Source organism: Fusarium solani, assembly GCF_023522795.1.
Source record: "Fusarium solani strain SB1 chromosome Unknown bctg00000005, whole genome shotgun sequence".
NCBI classification, from domain to species: domain Eukaryota; kingdom Fungi; phylum Ascomycota; class Sordariomycetes; order Hypocreales; family Nectriaceae; genus Fusarium; species Fusarium solani.
Genome location: NW_027072153.1, coordinates 1,752,535 through 1,771,241, shown reverse-complemented (window position 1 = coordinate 1,771,241; position 18,707 = coordinate 1,752,535). Strand labels below are relative to the sequence as shown.

General features: G+C 53.6%; 9 protein-coding genes across 9 annotated transcripts; 5 read left to right on the top strand and 4 right to left on the bottom strand.

The window, feature by feature from the left end:
* Positions 1 to 692: 692 nt before the first annotated feature.
* MRS44_008988 (uncharacterized protein) lies at positions 693 to 3,137 on the top strand (the record flags this gene model as incomplete). Its single annotated transcript, XM_046276382.2, has 1 exon — positions 693 to 3,137. The coding sequence occupies one exon, from the start codon at positions 693 to 695 to the stop codon at positions 3,135 to 3,137; it is 2,445 nt and encodes an 814-aa protein (XP_046132448.1).
* Positions 3,138 to 3,542: 405 nt separating this feature from the next.
* On the top strand, positions 3,543 to 5,963 carry MRS44_008987 (uncharacterized protein; the record flags this gene model as incomplete). The annotated part of the gene is made up of 1 exon (XM_046276381.2): positions 3,543 to 5,963. One exon carries the CDS (start codon positions 3,543 to 3,545, stop codon positions 5,961 to 5,963), a length of 2,421 nt encoding a protein of 806 aa, XP_046132447.1.
* Positions 5,964 to 7,556: 1,593 nt separating this feature from the next.
* Positions 7,557 to 8,860, bottom strand: MRS44_008986 (uncharacterized protein; the record flags this gene model as incomplete). The annotated part of the gene is made up of 3 exons (XM_046283670.1): positions 7,557 to 7,720; positions 7,771 to 8,497; positions 8,549 to 8,860. 3 exons carry the CDS (start codon positions 8,858 to 8,860, stop codon positions 7,557 to 7,559), a joined length of 1,203 nt encoding a protein of 400 aa, XP_046132446.1.
* A 1,112-nt stretch (positions 8,861 to 9,972) lies between these two features.
* MRS44_008985 (uncharacterized protein) lies at positions 9,973 to 10,950 on the top strand (the record flags this gene model as incomplete). Its single annotated transcript, XM_046278578.1, has 1 exon — positions 9,973 to 10,950. The coding sequence occupies one exon, from the start codon at positions 9,973 to 9,975 to the stop codon at positions 10,948 to 10,950; it is 978 nt and encodes a 325-aa protein (XP_046132445.1).
* Positions 10,951 to 11,416: 466 nt separating this feature from the next.
* Positions 11,417 to 12,781, bottom strand: MRS44_008984 (uncharacterized protein; the record flags this gene model as incomplete). Its single annotated transcript, XM_046278577.2, has 1 exon — positions 11,417 to 12,781. One exon carries the CDS (start codon positions 12,779 to 12,781, stop codon positions 11,417 to 11,419), a length of 1,365 nt encoding a protein of 454 aa, XP_046132444.2.
* A 161-nt stretch (positions 12,782 to 12,942) lies between these two features.
* MRS44_008983 (uncharacterized protein) lies at positions 12,943 to 13,479 on the bottom strand (the record flags this gene model as incomplete). The annotated part of the gene is made up of 1 exon (XM_065621136.1): positions 12,943 to 13,479. One exon carries the CDS (start codon positions 13,477 to 13,479, stop codon positions 12,943 to 12,945), a length of 537 nt encoding a protein of 178 aa, XP_065477208.1.
* Positions 13,480 to 14,293: 814 nt separating this feature from the next.
* On the top strand, positions 14,294 to 15,222 carry MRS44_008982 (uncharacterized protein; the record flags this gene model as incomplete). Its single annotated transcript, XM_046283669.2, has 3 exons — positions 14,294 to 14,511; positions 14,609 to 14,952; positions 15,005 to 15,222. The coding sequence occupies 3 exons, from the start codon at positions 14,294 to 14,296 to the stop codon at positions 15,220 to 15,222; spliced, it is 780 nt and encodes a 259-aa protein (XP_046132443.2).
* A 555-nt stretch (positions 15,223 to 15,777) lies between these two features.
* MRS44_008981 (uncharacterized protein) lies at positions 15,778 to 17,289 on the top strand (the record flags this gene model as incomplete). Its single annotated transcript, XM_065621135.1, has 2 exons — positions 15,778 to 15,837; positions 15,922 to 17,289. 2 exons carry the CDS (start codon positions 15,778 to 15,780, stop codon positions 17,287 to 17,289), a joined length of 1,428 nt encoding a protein of 475 aa, XP_065477207.1.
* An 88-nt stretch (positions 17,290 to 17,377) lies between these two features.
* Positions 17,378 to 18,691, bottom strand: MRS44_008980 (uncharacterized protein; the record flags this gene model as incomplete). The annotated part of the gene is made up of 5 exons (XM_065621134.1): positions 17,378 to 17,501; positions 17,561 to 17,889; positions 18,233 to 18,320; positions 18,378 to 18,574; positions 18,635 to 18,691. The coding sequence occupies 5 exons, from the start codon at positions 18,689 to 18,691 to the stop codon at positions 17,378 to 17,380; spliced, it is 795 nt and encodes a 264-aa protein (XP_065477206.1).
* Between the last annotated feature and the right edge of the window lie 16 nt (positions 18,692 to 18,707).

Genomic DNA, 18,707 nt, shown 5'->3' with positions numbered 1-18,707 from the left:
GCGAGGCAGCTGTAGGTAAGCGGGATTGTAGGGATCGCCAGGTCCGTTGCCCACTCTTCAGCATCGGGCATGGCTGCTGTAGGATTAGGACACGCGTAGGGCCTGGGGCGGAGCAGCCCTATTAAGCATATTTTTCAACAAGTCTTGGCCCCAGAGTCCAATTGCCGCTCTGCCGGTGTCGCCCAGGACGCAGCTCTCGGTGGCTGGGGCCTCTGACCCCCTTGTTGGGGTTTGTCCTCCACCATGCACCACTCTCATCTGCCCCCCTTGACAGTCCAGACCGCGCTGGCGTCGGGCCATTGGGTCGTGGCTTTTGCATATCGCTCAGCTCCCTGGGTCAGAACCGTACCCCGAGGCCAATCAGTCACGGGCTACGCCCAGCCCTACAGCGTCAAATGCAACCCGGCACCCTCTGTCGCCGCCGGTGCAGGGTGGCTGCTCGGGGGTCATATGTGCAAACGGCATAGTGCAAAGACGCGAATTCAACGAGGCTGAGATTGGCCATGGACCTTTAAACCCAAGCAATTCTTCTCTCCCACGTTCCATCCCTTCCATTCGGTCTTCACTCCACACACATCAGTTCCAGTCTGTCGCTTCCTGCTTCTTGCCGCCGCTGGCTGCCGTCCATCCGCTGCGGGGACCCAATCGGCTGCTCGGGCCTTCATCCCGTTCTGTCTCGTCTTCGCTTCGTCATGGAATTGAGTGAATACGATGGCCGCCGTTACGAGTACAGCGCGGCGCAATCTCCACCCACAGACTGGCAGCCCAGCAGTCCGTCCATCGCCAGGAAACCGGTAGGCGCAACGAGGCAGACACCGCCCTTGGGATCTCCAGATTATGCCTCTCAATCCTTTTCGAATCGCGTCGCCCAGGGCCCTTATTTTCCTCGTCAGATTGACCCGAATGTCGATACAGCTTACTATGGCTCGCCCACGCCGTTGGGCATCTGGGAGCCCACTCAGCCAGCGCCCCAAGTTGGACCTGATCAACAGCCACAGCAACAGCAACAACCGCAGATGAGGCCTCAAAATTACCGATACGACAGCGAAGCATCTCTTCTTAGCCCTTATCACTTTGAGGGCGTCCCAAGGCAAAGCCCGCACGATCCTCCAGGTCCCCCGCGCCCGTCGCGTGGGAGGAGATGCTTCAATTGGTGGTTGACGGAATGGAAGCCATCATGGAGCATGTATTTTCTCGTCTTCTCTGGCATCGCCTTTGCCATGGGACACCACTTTTTCTACAAGGGCCTCCACGGAAAAGTCGCAAAAGACCAGCAAGGAATGTTTCGTTATGGAGCCGCTCTCGCCTTTCTCTCCAAGGCGTGCTTTCTGAATGCAGTGGTGCTTGCATTTCGACAGCGCGTCCTGATGATGATTCGTCGCAAAATGCTTTCCCTTGCGACACTCGACTCACTTTTTGCGGCTTCCGAGGATCTGACGGCCCTGCTCAACTGGGAGGCTTGGGTGAATGCCAAGTTTGCCATGGGTTTGACAATCTTCATCTGGATGTCGCCACTCATCGTCATCCTGGCGTCGTACACGCTGACGGTTATGCCCCAGAGGGTGCAGGAGACAACAAAATGCCCTGAGATCCGGACACTCAACTTTTCACACGAGCAGGTCCCCAACTGGTGGAGTCCGATCCGAGAAAAAGGGCTGATCGAGTTGTCTGTTTCTTTGTGGAACACGACCACTCCAGGACCAAACGTCGAGTTGGACCCTAACGGGTATGACTATTGGACAAAGGCCAGCCAGCAGTTCAGGTCAATCGCTCTCAAGACTGCATATACCCAGCAAGCAGTCATGCGGAAGGATGCGCCTATACAGATTTGCGGTCGAGGGTGGAATTGCAGCTATGTCATCGAGTTTGAGGCCCCTGGATACAGATGCCAGTCGCTGGCCTCCGGGGTGGGCGCCACGGTCAAGAAGCTGGGGGATGCGGAATGCCCTTTTGACACGGATGATCTTTTACCACGAGGAAACTTTTCTTACATTGCCAACACCTACGAGGGGGACTACGGGAACCCACAAATCGACGGAGGGCCTGGGGGAAGACCCAAAGCGAGCATGAAGCGTCCATACCCCAAAAACCTGGGTGCTCTCCGGACGGAACCCGTCCTGTGGTTTGGCTTCGCCGATGTCCAAGATAGATCCAAGGTGCAGCCCGCGAACAGGACCGTCAAAGGTTGGAATTCTGCATACACACCCACCATTTTCGGATGCGAGCACTATGAGACCAAGTACACGGTGCAGGTCAACCATACCGGCGGCACCCAAACGCACAAGGTCAAGAAGCGCGAGTTTCTCCGAAAGGTGGTCGATACAACTTACGTGCCCGACAAGAAGGACCCGGACAGGAGGCTGAAGGATCGGATTGTGGCTGTCCCCGAGGAAAACTACATCATGCCGCAAAACGTCAGCATATATCGACAAAAGATGGCATACCACGCGGTAGGTAGCCTGCTGCGCGAGCTCGTCAACGGGACCATCACGATGCCGTTCTACATCGTAGAGACCATGGCGATCGAGACGCGGCTGATCGACAGACTCAATTATCTACCCATCGCGAATTTCCAAGACGAGCTGCAGGACTTTTACGAGGAGATTCTCATGTCCTTCTTTTCGGATCCGCAGTTTATCGTCGTGTCGTGGGCAAGCGATCCTTCGAAATGGTCAGGATCGGCCGAGGGCGGTAACAAAACCGACTATGACTGCATGCGATTCCAGCTCAGGAACTGCTATTTCTACAATTATGCACAGCTCTGGGCCGTCTACGCGATATCCATGGGCATCACTATCGTGGCCGTTGCGTCGGGCGTGGCGGCGATGGAGGAGGACTCGTTGATGCGCAGTCTAAGTTTTTCGGCCATTCTTGCTGCGACGAGAGGAAACAGTCTCGACAAGTTGCGATGGGAAAAGGGAGCAGAGATTAAGAACAGTAAGATCGGGTTTGGCCTTGTATCGGGTCAAACAGGAGAGAGGGCGTATTCCTTTGGAGTGGAAGGAGATGTGAGCCAGGAGAAGACGGCGAGGTCAACATCGCGGTCGCCGGCAATATCGGTCATGGACTGGGGAGATAGGGCAGCTCGGAGGGTGAGCTACGCCATGTTGAATAGGAGGGATCGAGAAGGATCTTGAGATGCATTAGCCTCCGTTTGATGGATGGCGCCCAGCTGTAAATGATGGGAGAGCTGAGGAGATTTACTCGGCCGCATAGCGTGCGTGCATTATCTAATCTAATCAATGAAGACACGATTGCATACTTCACATTTCATTAATCTTCAGTCTTGTTCCTGTTGAGGGGAAACCGTTTACCATCAAGGTTTGTTGAAGGAGACATCTGTTGCGTGCAAGCAAGATAGCGGGTTATCGCCAAGCTGCCAGGTGGAGCTACAGGCCTTGAGTTGACTAAGGTTCCCCGAGAGCTGCCTGCCTGCTGCTTCCAATGCTTGCGTGGCTTCAATTGTCACCGCCGAAGCGACCTCGAGCAAACCGCGACCGCTTCGCAAACTTGTATCACCTGGAAAACAAGAAAAGGCGACAATGGTTGAGCTACACGCAGCGGCCGACCTCTCGGAGGCTGCGTTGGGCGGCCCAATTCGCATCGAGGGCTCCCACTTTGTCGACGCCCACGACCGCATCCTCTCGCTGCGCGGCCTCAACGTGTCTGGAGCCAGCAAGTTGCCCACCGAGCCCAATGGCCTGTCTCACCTCACCGAGCGCTTCTACGAGCATCGCACCGTCACCTTTGTCGGCAGGCCGTTTCCCCTGGAGGAGGCCCCGCTGCACTTTCGCCGCCTGCGCGAATGGGGGTGTCCGCTTGTGCGACTGCTCGTCACCTGGGAGTCGCTCGGACACGCCGGACCAGATCCAGAGATTGACCTTGACCTCGAGTACATTGACTATTTGCGACAGCTTATCGAGTTGATGCCCCAGTATGGCATCAAGTGTTTCGTTTGCGCCCACCAGGATGTTTGGAGCCGATTCAGCGGAGGCAGCGGAGCGCCAGGCTGGACCTTTGAGACTGTCGGTCTTGACATTGAGGCATTCACCGACACAGGCATTGCCTACGTCCACGGCCAGGACGAAAAGAAGAGGGCCAGCGAACCCCCTAACCCCAAAGAGCCAGGCGGTCCTTTCTTATGGCCCTCGGGTTACCAGAAGCTCGCTGCCTCCACCATGGCCACCCTTTTCTGGGCGGGCGACGCTCTGGCCCCGAACCTCAAGTGTCGGCGCACCGTCGCCGGAGGGGACGACCCAAGCAACCAGGTTCCGGTCCAGACCTTCCTGCAGGATGCATTCATCGAGGCCTTTGGACGACTCGCAGACGAGGTGGGCGACCTGGAGGCTTGCATTGGCTTTGAGCCTATGAACGAGCCTCACCGCGGCCTCATTAACCTGCACCACTTCCACTTCTGGAACTACGACACCGACTTGCACATTGGACACTGCCCGTCGCTTGCCCAATCGCTCGCTCTCGGAAGCGGATATGCCCAAAAGGTCGATTACTACGTCAAATCCTGGCCTTGGCCGACCCGCGTCTCCCACAAATCTCTCGTCGATCCCAAGGGTCGCTCAGCGTGGCTCACTCTCGACAATGGAGAGCCTATCGGTCATGGACGTGGATTGGGACAGTGTGTATGGCGTGCACATGGAGCATGGGAATGGGATGAGAAAAAGAAGATGGCCAAGGTGCTCGACGATGATTACTTTGAAGTCGACCATCGCCCTGGTCGCGAGGGCACTCCGATTGAGTGGTATCGCGATTGCTACGCGCCCTTCCTCGAGAAGTTCTCCAAACGAATGTCGCGCAAGAATCTCGGACAGTTCAGCTTCGTCGAGCCAATCCCCAACGAGTTTATGCCTCCGTGGCCTACGCAAGAGATCGCGCCCAATTGGCGCCAGCAAAAGTACGCCGAGGACACTGTCCTAACGACACCGCGCCCGACCAACTTCGTATATGCACCTCACTTTTACGATCTCAACGTCCTGTTCAACAAGTACCACTCGTGGATGAGCGTCAACGTCCAAGGCCTCTCGAGGGGCATGTTTGTCCTTAAGGCCATGTACTTCGGCCCCAAGGGCCTGCGCAAGAACTACAGGAAGCAGATTGGCAACGTCATTAAGTACGGCAGAGCCTCGCTTGGCAAGGTGCCAATGCTGATCGGTGAGATTGGTATTTCCTATGACATCAACGGGGGAGAGGCATTCCGAACCGGGTGCTACGATAAGCAGCGAGACCTAATGAACGGTCTCATCTCTGCCATGGAGGATAATGGCATTGGATACACACTATGGAACTACAATCCCCACAACCGTGTCGAGTACGGAGATGGATGGAACAAGGAGGATTTCTCTGTTATGAACAGTGATGATATTGTCGAGGGAGGTCCCATCCGTTCCGACTACCGCAACTATCTCCACGAGGACGACGAACTCTTTGCTGGAGGCCGAGTCCTCGATGTCATTATCCGACCTTACGCAGTAAAGACTGCGGGAACCCCAGTGTCTTCTGATTGGGATCACCACTCCCTGCGGTTCGAATACAGATGGACAAGCAAAGGCAACAAGAAGCAGTCGCTGGGCGAAAAGTCCCGTCTCACAGAAATCTTCATCCCGAGGTACCACTACGCCACGCACGAGTTGCGCATCCACGCCACCAACGCTGAATGGACGCTGGACCGTGAGCGCCAGACTCTTTATGTGCGTCACCCGTCGCACAGCGGCGAGGACCAGCAACACGCCGTCATTGTGGAAATTGAGAACCCGCTCAAGCACAGACTGGCGAGGATCCAGAGACGACGGGAGGTGTTCCCTCCTTCGTTCCCTCTCAGCTTAGTTCCTCCTACCGCCGAGACTTGGTTCGAGGATTTTGACTGGAGTCGGTTCATGATATTTGTGCTGGCTATCCTTGGCTTGGTTTCTGCTTACGTGGCCATGATTGTTCAAGGAGAAAAGAAGTGATGGGGTTAGTTGCGGGAGATTTGTATTTGAGCTGCGCTTGGAGGAATCGTGCCCAGTTGTTGCAATTTTGCGTACTAGAAGTGTTTCTCCAGAGGTAGGTATGCTTGGTCTTTTGAGCTACTAGATCTAGACACGTCAATAGATGATTAGAATCAACACGGGGGAGGCTGCAGTTCACTGCCGGCCAAAAGGTGTACTCCTAGACGGTTAGATAGGTAGTCAGTGAGCGAAATTGAAGTATTGAAGTAAAGGCGTTGTTCGACAACCTGCTTGCTCGTAACCACTTGACCTGACTAGACCTTAGAATGAACGTAGATATTATTTCAAAGCCCATAATGGCAAGGCTTGTCAGCCTTGCCACTTCCAGCCCCTATATGCATTCAACTAGGCTAGGCCAACCAGCTACAAGGAAAGGTCCCATAGCTTCTTTTCATTTTCCTCGTCAAAAGCCCATGGAGCGTAGCCTGGCTCCTCTGGGACAGGACCAGGCTTGGCAGGCTCAGAGGGAGCTAAGTTTTCTAGATACAAGCCGCCTCTACCCTCGAGCTCCCCCGCAGTAGCTGCATACACAGACACGGCGGCTCCTTGGGGAATGCTTTTTTTCTCCCTGAGTTTAGCCTGGTTTTCAAACGCAGCCTTGGCTACGTCGCCGGGCATGGGTCTTCTGGCGTAGTTATCTCATTGAGGGCCGGGCTTCAACTATAACAAAGAACATATTATTAACACATGATGGCATCATACCCCAATGCTAATATGGTAGCCTTTTTTAGTCTTTCTGCTACCTACTGTAGAAGACATATACCTTGTTGCATCATAACAGGTTGTTCTACCTCTCAAAGGGTATTTAACTGCTTTAACCTTCGTACAAGAAACGAGAGAGGATTATTCCTTTCTGTCTTCTAAACATTTCTGCGATTCTTGGGCCATAGACATTGCCAACAGACGGGCTGCTACTCCCGGAACGGGAGATGATGAACTGAGCCTGACATACTCTGTGGACGTTGCCAAATTTGTTGTGCGAACGCTGGAGTCATCAAACAAATGGCCCGAGATCAGCATTCTCTCCAGGTCAGACATAACTTTCAACCAACTCCTAGCTATTGCCAAGAGGATCCGAGGTACTACACCGTCCGGTCCAAGACTTTATATACTGACAAGAGAAATGCTGCAGGTTGTAAGTTCGATGTCAAACACGATAACCTAGAGGCTCTTGAGAAGAACGAAACGACCCTTCTGCAGGCTGGGTGTGGAGGTGGTGGTGGCGCTTCTGAAGACGAGGCGAAACAGATGGTATCCTTGTTTGGCAGAATGACAATTTCAGGGAGTTTCCGCCCACCGGACGAGAACCGCATTAATGACAAATTTCCTAGGTTACACCCGATGACGGCTGAGGAACTTTTGACTATGGCTTGGGCTGGAAAGTAGGGGCTTCATGGAATAGCACGCTCAAATCAAAGCAGTGAGAGCTCGGCTCCAGAAACAGAATAGATCTTGGTACGCTCGGGTTTCATCCCCGAGTTCAATGGTATTCTTTTATTCTACCTCGGTAGTTCATTATATCAAGTCATAACCGCTAAAAATGGACAAATGTTTTTACTCAGCATCCAGGGGGCACCTAGGAGCGTTGTTGTTCACCTGGATGCCTCCTCGCTTCTTCTCCTTGCTGTCGTGGAACGGCAGAGCCCAGCCACCCTCGGTCTCAGGCGTCGATAGCCAGAGACGGAGAAGGTGTCTTCGGGGAGCGGGAGGAGCAAAGTCTAGAGCCTGTTAGAATCTGATCATTAAAACTTGTGGGTGGTCATCTTACCCCTGTATGCGGTTCGGGCGTGTAGAAGGTGAGTGTTGCTCACGAACTGAATGTCGCCGACCTCGAGAACCATGTGAAGAGCTAGCTTCTGGCAAGTCTCTTCTAGGATTGTGATGGCACGCTTCTGCTCCTCGCTAAGAGCAGGGATAAGACCCTTGTCGGAGAAGCGCGAGAGAGATCGCACAAAGTAAGGATCCCACTTGCAGTAAACACGGCCCTTTCCACCATTCTCAATGTAGAAAATGGGCTGACGCAGCCACTCCTCCTGACCCTCAGAAGTCTCACCCTTGCGGTCAAAGTACCACACAGGCTTGGTGAGAAGCTCAGCTACATCGGGGTGCTCCCGCTGAAGAGTGTTCCACACGTTGTGGATGCTGACAATGTCGCTCTCGCCGCCCTCCTGGGCACGGTGCACGCAGAGAAGACCAACAATATCGGAGTCATCTGCGTGGAAGAACTGACGAGCTGCAGTGCGGTAGATGCGCACCTTGTCGATCTGGGTAGCATCATCGCCGACGTCCTTCACGTGGCCGAGCACATGGCCCAAGCCGTTCTGGGAGACAAAGTAGCCGATGTAGGTTCCAAGACCCATGTAGGCGACGGCGTTCTTGTGAGGTCCCCATACAGCAGCGGGGAAACGCTTGAAGAGAATGAAACCCTTTCCATCGAGGAGGTCTTCCCGCAGGGTCTCGAGAACCTTGCCGAGCTTGGGGAGGGGAAAGTTGGACTGATGATGTTAGTGGCTTTCGAAGAGAACACAACAGCAGAGTTGTCATACCTTGGAGATACCGGTGAGGGGAGTGCCGCTGGCAATGAACCTATCGGCGGTATCGCTAAGCTCCTGGATTTCCTCGTCGGTGAAGGGGTGCGTCCATCGCTCGGGATGGTTCTCATAGTCCTCCTTCTTCCAGAGCGTGGGACCAGAGACCTCCTTGGGGAACTCTGAGTAGGGCTTCAGGATATCGTAAAGAGGAGGATGCTGGCCCGAAGTCCGGATGCCATCGGGAAAGATTGACCGCGGAGCATCGGCATTCTTGACCTGGGGGAGGGGAGCCTGAGAGGCGTCGTCGATAAGAGCACCGGGAGCCATTGCAACTGAGACAAGATGATGTAGATGAAGAGTACAAGAGTTATCTGCAGTCAATTGAGTTTCCGGCAGTTGCACCTGCAAGATCCCTTTATACCTCCAGGTCGGCATCCGTTGTCGGCCCCGCACCCCAAGTATTACGCCTTCGCCGGGGTGAGAGGTTGGTCGATCTACGGATTGCGTGCTCGGCGGTCGATATCACGGAGTGGCACTCAACCACCACCACTCACAACCCCCGCGACCAATGAAACAAGCCAATTCGCCATGACGTTATCCGCGACAAGCACACTAGGCAATCTGACAACCGGAGCATAACGGCGCCAATTGCGCGTTCCTGGTGCCCTCGTGCGCCGCAGTCGACTCTCGCAGCCGATTGATAAGCTCTAGGGGGCTTGCTCCGTGTGGAATCTGCTCATCATGGCGTCATTTGCATACTGGAGACTGCCGAAAAGTGTTTCGAGACCGCCGGGCCGTGAGTCTTGGATGAGGATTGCGACCTCGGCTGCAGCCATGTTACCCTGTAATTTGGGCCAGGATCGCCTCTGGGCACTCGACAAGAGTCTTGGTAGTGTCAATTGACTTTATACAAGTCCACTATAGTCAATTTAGCCTATGATAGTCGGTGCCGCACTCTTGGGACCGAACCTCGGGGGTTTTATGTAAAACCCCCGCTCCTCGATAACGACTCCAAAGACGACCTCTAAAACCGTTCCTGACCCAGGCCAATGGGTACGCCAATGATGTAGAACAATCCGTCCCTAATTAATTTATGACCTTTATAATACATGGGACATATTGTTGTCAATTGGCGAGACGGGCTAAGCTAACTGTCGCCCAAAACGTAGTCGTGCACACTCGTCGCAATGCGTGTCAGAATATCCTGAGTCAGGTGAAGCACTTGACGATCTGGAACAACTGGTTGATGAAAACTTAATGGGCCATGTTTAGTTGATTCCGAAGCTCCCGTGGTATTCTGAAGAGTATAAATAATTCAAGACGATGTTGCTGTCTTCAGCTTTCTAGCCTCCGCCGAGTATCACTTCTTGATTCCATACTTACCATTCCTACCCTTTCCCTTCAATTTCTAATCCATTTGCCTCAACTAGACAGAAGAGATGAAGGCATTTCAGTATGAGAACTCCCAAGAGGGCCTAGAACTTCGAGACATCCCCAAACCTGAAGCCGGAAACGGGCAGGTCCAGCTCCAAGTCAAGGCCGCAGGCATGTGCCACTCCGACTGCCACATCGTATCCGGCTCGAGCGACGCCTGGCTCACCAAGAAGCCAATCACTCTCGGGCACGAAGTCGCCGGTATCATCACCGAGATCGGACCTGGAGTCACTGGCTTCAGCTTGGGAGACAGAGTTGCAGTGTCCCAGGTGTGCCACCCAGTCGAAGAGCGCGACTGGTCGCTAGGCATTGGTCTAGGCTTCGACGGTGGCTATGCCCAGTATGCTGTGGCACCCGCACGGCGTCTCATGCACATTCCAGAAGGCGTTACCTTTGCCCAGGCCGCCGTGGCTACTGACGCGCTGGCCACTTCGTATCACGCTGTGGTGGCAGAGGCTGGAGCAAAGCCTCGCATGACTATCGGCGTGGTCGGCCTCGGCGGCTTGGGAATGTCGGGTCTCGCATTCGGAGCTCTTCAAGGAGCCGTGATGTATGGCTTCGACATTGATAAAGACAAATTTGAGGAGGCGAAACGTCTTGGTGCCAGTGGATGCTTCGGGAGCTTGGATCTGGCCAGCCATGTGGCTCTCGATGCCATCGTTGACTTTGCCGGGACTGGACACACGACTCAAAATGCCCTGAGGGCGGTCAAGGAAGGAGGAAAAGTAGTTCTGGTTGGATTGGCTGCGAAGACGGCGGTGGTGCCAACCGAGCTGCTGGTCTTGCGTACGGTGTCACTTGTCGGCTCCCTGGGAGCGAGTGTTGACGATTTGGCTCAAGTGTTGAAGCTCTTGAAAGAGGGACTGATAGATCCGATGTTGGTGGAGGTTCCGTTCTCTGAAATACCCGCCAGCATCGACGCTTTGGCTAAAGGAGGAGTCAAGGGAAGGCGCTGGGCAGATCCCAGCGAGATGGTGGAATAATTATAGTAAGGGAGTTGCTAATTTACTCTTACAGCCTCACTGGTTTTTATTATTGCAGATGTAGACCTAGCGGCGACTTCCTCGTCAACAGTTGAAGGATGTGGAACACAATAAACCACTATGCCAACGGCAAAAGCAGGAGATATCTTCCAACATGTACCGAAGCGATTTGGTTTTCTGGCTCAGTTATCCCATCAAGGGCTGGGCTTCAACTGTATCAAAAATACAATGTCAACACATCATAGCATCATATCCCAATGCTAACACAGTGGAGGGCAACTCTCATGATAGGGGACAAGAAGATTGCGCCACACGGACACTGTAGCCTTCCTCTATGCCATATTACAAGTGTAGAGTGAATCATTGTCCTTCAGTGCCAACCATGGCCATGCACCAGCCGCGGAAACTTGACAAGCAGAGCTGATCAAACACAACAACCCCTACACAAACGCTTTGCGGATTAGTGCTAGCCCGACAGAATGGCTTCCGCAGCCTTCTCGCTCAACATATAGGTGGCAAGAATCGGGAAGGCTCCGGGCGCTCTGGGGAATGCACTGGCATCGACAACACGCAGGCCAGAAACACCACGGACACGGAAATTGGAGTCCAAAACAGCATCCTTGTCGCTGTTCGAGCCGATAGAGCATGTACTGGTGACATGGTGACCGAAAGTGTTCTGCCGTATGAAGTCTTCGTCGTTGGTAGCATCCGAGCAACTACCATCAGCCAAGACCACGCCAGAGCAAGGAGGCCAGGTGATGTTGACGGGAGCAACGGGCGCCGTGACGCGGCTGAAGGCACGGCGACCCCAAGCGACAAACTCCTTCAACGCCGCCAAGTCCTCGCCCGTGCCTTCGCTGGAGAAGTGGCGGAAATTGATTTCTGGCAGGGCTGTGGGATCGCTGGACAAGAGCTTGAGATAGCCCGCGCGGTTCTTGCCATGCATGTGGACGCCGTGAATGCCCCAGGTGTTGTGGGGGTCCAGCCACGACTGGCCCGGAGTAGCAGGCCACATACCGCGGAAGCCAAAGGGGCCGGAGAAGATGGCGACGTCGCGCTCCCCTGTTGTGGTGTAGTTTGTCTTGATGAAGGTGACGTCCGAGTTGAGGCCGGGCTCAGTGTATGGACCGGTTCCCTGGAGGAAGAGGGTGTAGCAAGGATCGTTAGGAGCCCCCCATGTGCAACGAGACCGAGGGAATCCAGGGGCGGCATCGAAGTTAATGTTTTGTGCCGCTTCTCCGATGACTCCTATCTCGTTGTGATCCTGCATGTTGCGGCCCACGCCAGGGAGATCGACCACAACCGGGATTTCGAGTGCCTTGAGGTCCGCCGAAGGTCCGACACCGCTAAGCAAGAGAAGCTGAGGCGTGCTGAAAGAACCGCCGCTGAGGATTACTTCACGTGTCGCGTAGACTTGACGGATGGTTGCATTGTTAGACGAGCTGTAGCGAAGATCGCCTTGGTAGATGCTCTTGCCTTCCAAGTACTCGATGCCGATAGCCCGAGGTTTCGATCCCGCTTTGGGCTTGTTGAAAAGAACCTTGGTCGCGTACGAGTTGAGTCTCAGGTCGAGGTGGTACTTTCTCTTGCCTTTTTTGTCGACAGTTCGGATAGTGTCGAGCACCCGCTCCCTCGCGCTATAACGGCCCCAAGTGGAATTGGCGTGGAAGGACAGGCCAAAAAGGCCGGTCTTGTGATCTCTATCGGGGCTCAGCTGGTTGGGATCAGTTCCCAGAAGCTTCGACAGGTCCTTGGGGTTCTGACCCGCCTCAGCAGCCATAGCCCCGAAGATCTCGGTTGCCTGGGGGCGAAGAGAGAAAGATGCTTCCATTGCCCATGTTTGTTTCGAGGTAGCCATCGAATCCGTGTCCTGGTGTTCCCCGGGGAAGGTATTGGTTGCGCTCTAATTTCACAAACAAGCTCCTCATGTGATGAGGGCTGTGGCACTTTGGCATTAGCAGCAACGTAGGTAGAAAGCGGAGTTCACACTGATTACTTCCAGGAAGCGTCGCCAATAAGCTTCTCAATGTATTCCCAGTCGCTGTCGCTTGGGAGCACAGTGAGGCCGGCGTTGACAATCGACGAGCCCCCGAGAGTAGCGCCACGGGGATACTGGACGCCGACCATCTCGGCACCTGGGGGGGCAGTGGACCCGGGACCAACCCACAAGTCCCCGTTGGGAAGTCTCCAGACAAGATGCTGGTACTGCTTCGTGAGCTCGTCGTCGTCGTAATGGCGAACCCAGAATGACCAGCTGAGGTTTTCGGCTATCCCGATGGCCCGACCCCATGCAAGGACCTGAGAGTTGGGGTCAGCGCTCTCGTCATCCCCGGCTTCAAGAAGTAGCGTCTTGAAACCGGCTCGGGCAAGGTTGCTGGCGAGGGGGCCGCCCCCGGGGCCGCTGCCAACCACGATATAGTCGTAGGTGTCAGCGGCGGATGGGGGTGTCTTGATCGCCAACACGGTGCTTGCGGCAGCCATGATGCTCCCAAGGCGGAAGGCAACCATCTTGGCAGATGAGAAGCGCATGGTGAAATTCAAACAATACCGGATTTTGAGTGTCAGAAGATTCTCGAAGAAGGGAGTGATGGTGAATGAATCGCAGTTCGAGGGAGCTCGGGAGGAGGACTATTTAAGCTGGGAATGTGTATATGACTTGAACCTTTATTACATGGTCACATCGCCTTGTATAGTTTAGTTTCTCACCAACATGACAGATGCTTCGGCGTCCCAAGCCGCCCTCGCGTTGTGCTTTCACGGAGCCACGGAGCTTGCAAGGTCCTCCCTCCTAGCCACGGCCACGGGAAAGTAGCAAACTCCGAGAAACGATGTCTACCTCATGTTTCGGAGCAGCCACTCTTAAACTCCGAAAATAGCAGGAAAAATATCTAGTGTCTCTATTAATCGGTAATGACGTTGTAATGTTGAAAGTGCCGATGCCTCGGTTTTGAGTCTTTGATCATTGCATTAACGCCGCATGCAGTCCCTCCCGTCCCCGACAACCACTACACCCGATACAGCTAGCCATCCGGTTCTCTTGGTGGGTGGAGAAGGCTTGAACTCAGACTTGAGGCCGTTCGTACAGTGAGAATTCCCCAGGTGGTCCTCCAGTCAGCCGGCTTCCGCTTTCTACCAGACTAACAGGACAAGGAAAGCTATACGTAGTTTTATCTGATTTCTTGGAAGAGAGTAACTCCGGTCTTGTCGCAGAAAAAGCTCCGGGACCGCCCTACAAAACGGTCATCATGGCCATTTACTTGACTGCTCGCACCAGCTACTCTCACATCACATTAATCACACAATTAAGCCATCAAATCATATTACCCTCTTCCCAATTGAAGTCATGTCTTCGCCCTACAAACACGTCCTTCTTGTCGGCGCTACCTCTGGAATCGGCGCAGCACTGGCTGACAAGTTCATTCTCGAGGGCGCCAAAGTCATCGCTGTCGGCCGTCGTCAGGACCGACTTGACGCTTTCGTCCAGAAGCACGGCTCCGACAAGGCGAGCGGTGTCAAGTACAATGTCACAGACAGGGCTGGCCTCGATGCCTTCGTTGAGAAGTGAGCAGACTCTCCTCTCCTCCCCTTCCAAAGTCCAGAATCTGCTGCAGGTAGTGCGGCGTTTCCCTAACCGAACCTCTCTTGAAAGGATTGTCAGCACATACCCCGACCTCGATTGCGTCTTCCTGAACTCGGGCATTCAAAGCCAGATCCGTCTGTCGAGGCCGGAGGAAGTTGACCTCGATGCGTTCCACGAAGAGATGAGCACCAACTTCAACAGGCTTGTAGATCTCTCGGTCAAATTCCTCACGCACCTCAAGAAGAAGTCGGTCCCGAACGCGCTCATCATCACGGGAACTCTGCTTGCCCAGATCCCCGCCGTGACCATGCCGGCATACTCTGCGTCAAAGGCCGCATTGACAGCTTATGTTACCTGCCTACGCCGCCAGAACGCGGAATCCAGCACCAAGATCATTGAACTGTGGCCCCCCGTCGTCCAGAGTAAGTGGTACCTTCGGACTTTTGTGATATGGTGCACTGACATGTTCCCCAGCCGAGCTTCATGACTACATGGGCGCCAAAAAGGGTCGGGCCATGGGAATGCCCGTGGAGGTGTTCGTTGAAAAGACGTGGCCGCAGATTGTCTCAGGAACTGATCATATCATCGTCGGTGCCATTGGATCAGAAGAATCATTCCTGGGCGCCGTCCAGCAGCGCCGGGAAGAGTTTGAGGTCTTGGCTGGCCACCTGCTCACTCACTTCGAGCTGTGATAAAGGTGTTACTATAGTCTGTAGACATGTAGTAGTAACTACAACTCAATCATAGTTCGACTCTATTTCGTCGCCCTAAGCGGTAATGACATAGCTGCCGACCAATTTCGAAAGCTTGTGGATGGAACCATTGCTTGGCTGGGGCAAGGTTATAGTGATGTTAGTGTGGTGCCGGAAGGACGGAATGGGTAGAGGTTATTCGCGGTGAATGACCGTAGGCGCTCTGTACGACAACCAGGCACCCAGACCCACCGGTGGAAAGGTGAAACCTTCCACTAAGCTAATCAGGCTAGCCTTCCGGAGTTGTCACCTTATTTACCTACTCCCTAGGAGACTATAGCAAGAAGGGGACCCTTGCCCTTAACGGAATGGGCCGGTCTTAACTCCGGATGGCTTTCCTTTTCTGTCAACTTTATAGAGTGGCCTATCCTCCAATTCAACCCGTCACTTATCAGCTGATTCAATTCACTTCGGCCATCTCCATCTTTTGTCAGAGGCTCTTTGTTTCACCAGGCACAAGCCACGCCAAAAAGAAAGGAACCGAGCTAGACACCCATGGTCAACAAAGGTCGGCCTTCAAAGGACTGTCTTCCTTGTAGGAAGCGGAAGCTCCGGGTATGACGTGGCCTACCCTTGGCCTCCCACATCCAAGTGGAACGTTCATCACTTGTCCGAAGTTCGCTAATGGAGAAATTACAGTGCGACTTGAAGCTTGAAAGCTGCGGTCAATGTCAGAGAGCCAAAATCTTGTGCCGAGGATACCGGAATCCCCAGGACTTGGTCTTCCGCGACGAGACGGATGCAGCCAAGCGCAAGGTCTTGGCCCGCTTGGGGCATTATCCTGCTGAAGCATCTGGTTTTTCCTTGCCAATGTGGGACCTGAACTTGGACATGGAGACACGCTGTCGAGAAATCTTCTTCTCGCAGTATGTCACAGGACTTTCACGGAGCTGTACCTCTCTCGTCCCCCTCTGTAACCAGGCTCCAGCCATCGGGCACCTCGCGTGCTGTGTCGGCGCAGCCAGCCTGGCCTTTACCGCTGTCCAATTTGAGAGCCAGGAAGTCATGAGCTTGGCAAACAAGAGGTACGTGGTAGCCATCCAGAACCTGGGTCAGGCTTTGCGAGACCCCAAGGCACTGGAGAGCGACGAGACTCTGCAAGCCGTCTTGCTCCTTGACTTATACGAGAAGTTGTCCAGTCGCGAGGCTCACATACCGCCTTCATGGATGAGCCATATCCAAGGAGCAATGTCGCTTGTCGCAGCGCGTGGAACCTTGAACTTCACCAGTCCAATCGCCAGTCAGCTTGCCAGAAATGTGGTGATAACACTAATGATGAGTTGCGGAGCTGCCAAGGTCTTCATTCCCGAGCCCATACTATCGTTACGCAGGGAGCTTGACATGTTCAATGCGGATACTAAATGGGACTTTACGGAGATAGTATGTGAAATCGTGAACTTGAGGGCCGATGTCCATCACAATCGAGGTGGCAGCGGGACTGGGGTCGGTGAGAAGGCAAAGAAGATCGATCAAAACCTAGCAAGCTTGGAGGACAAACTACCGGAGTTCTGGAAGCCCGTACCTGTCCTGGCGACCGTCAACCATGGGCCACGGCTTCTCGACGGACAGTACGACGTCTACCCGAACCAATATGCAACACAGGTTTGGAACGCTTTAAGGGCAATGCGTCTGGAGATGACCAAAATCATCAGAGATACTCATCCGTGTTCCGAAACTGGTGCTTCCGAAACCATCAACCGTATTTCGCGGCGAATCTGCCACGCGGTGCCCCAGTTCATCCTTCCGGGGGCCAGACCAGATAACGCAGAGCCTTTCTCGCCGATGCAGAAGCTACAGTGCAGGACTCTGCTGGCACCACTTTACCTCGCTGCCCAGCTTTCAACAGACAGGCATATGAAAGAATGGATCTGCAATTCAATAGATTACATGGCTGAGAAGGGGAATATACGGGTAGCGAAAGATATTACTAATATCCTTAAGATAAATTCAGGGGTGGACTATTGGACTATATGGGCGATGACAGGGTGTTATGCAATGGCTGCATAAAGGCATTAAGTAACATTTAGGTATAAAGTCCTTATTATTAGGTTCTGATATTAAAATATCTAGGCCCTATTTAAAATCATTTAACTAATCACTCCTTAACCATCCATTCAATAGCCTTTATTAAGTCCTCATCGCTTCTGTGTGAAGTAGCCAGCGGCAACATCATAAAACCATGGGGCAAGCCAGGATAGACATTGACTTTAACGGGAACCCTAGGAGAAATGAGTTAGCACAACTGCTGGAAAGGAAAAATTTCGAGAGCTTTGCGCACCCAGCTTGCTGCAATTTCTCAGCGTAGGCAAATCCATCATCCCGCAGGGGGTCGGCTCCAGCGATCTGTATGTACGTGCGAGGCAGCCCAGACAGATCTGATGCCAGAAGAGGAGAGACTCGAGTGTCCTCAGGTGGTGCGTTGTAGTACCCAAGGAATTGTGTGACAGATGCAGATGGAAGAATTGGGGCGTCGGCATTCTCCTGATAGCTGGAGAAGTCGAGCTCTGCAGGCTGTGCTTTGGGATGCACGACCAAAGGGATCCTCAAGATCTGGCCGCAAAACGAGACTTGTTTGGTTTCTCGGGCGCGCTGAGCGAGAACAGCTGTCTAGAATACTCTTAGCAGCCATTTCCTGTAGAGGTGTACGATGGCAAGCTTACGATGTTCCCTCCAGCACTTAGGCCGCCGAGAATAACTCTGACCGGATCACCTCCCAAAGATTCAATGTTTTCAAAGACCTCGTCTCTTAGTACTTGACTTCATCTTTAACCGGTCTGTGGTAGGAAGAAACTCACCCAAAGCACTCCAGCCCAAACGTCTTCGAGACCAATCGGAAAGGGATTCTCAGGTGCCCTGTGAAACAGAGGTTAGCAAAGGGTATCATAGCAGATGCCTCTCTTAATGGAAGAAGAGAGAATAGATTTCCCTACTTTCGATAATCCAAACTTACGACGACTGCTCCACTGGACTTGCACATGGTACGACAGACAGCGTCTTCAGTGTCTAGGTCGCCAACAGTCCAACCCCCGCCATGTACACTACGCGGCACCTTTTAGCAAAAAGCAGTCCATGCAAGGAATTTGTTGATGCCTTACTAGATAATGACGGCTCGGGCCGTGTGCTGAACGTTTGATGTGTAGATTCGAGCCTGGTTCGACCACCCCTGATAGCCTGGCACAGGAATCTGTTTGATGGAAAATCCGACGGGAGGGCTGTCATCTCGCGGGAACTTCATCTGACGAAGCTCGACTGGATCACCTAGTAGTGGAGGTATTTGAACATGCTTTGCGAACTGGAGTGTTCCGTGAGCCTTCGTTCAAGCACGGGTGAAGTTGACGGGGGCAACACAAACCTCGGTCCATTCCGGGCTGATCTCGGCGAGGCCTGATTTGCGAATGGAGGAAGCCATCATATGTGTTTGCTAT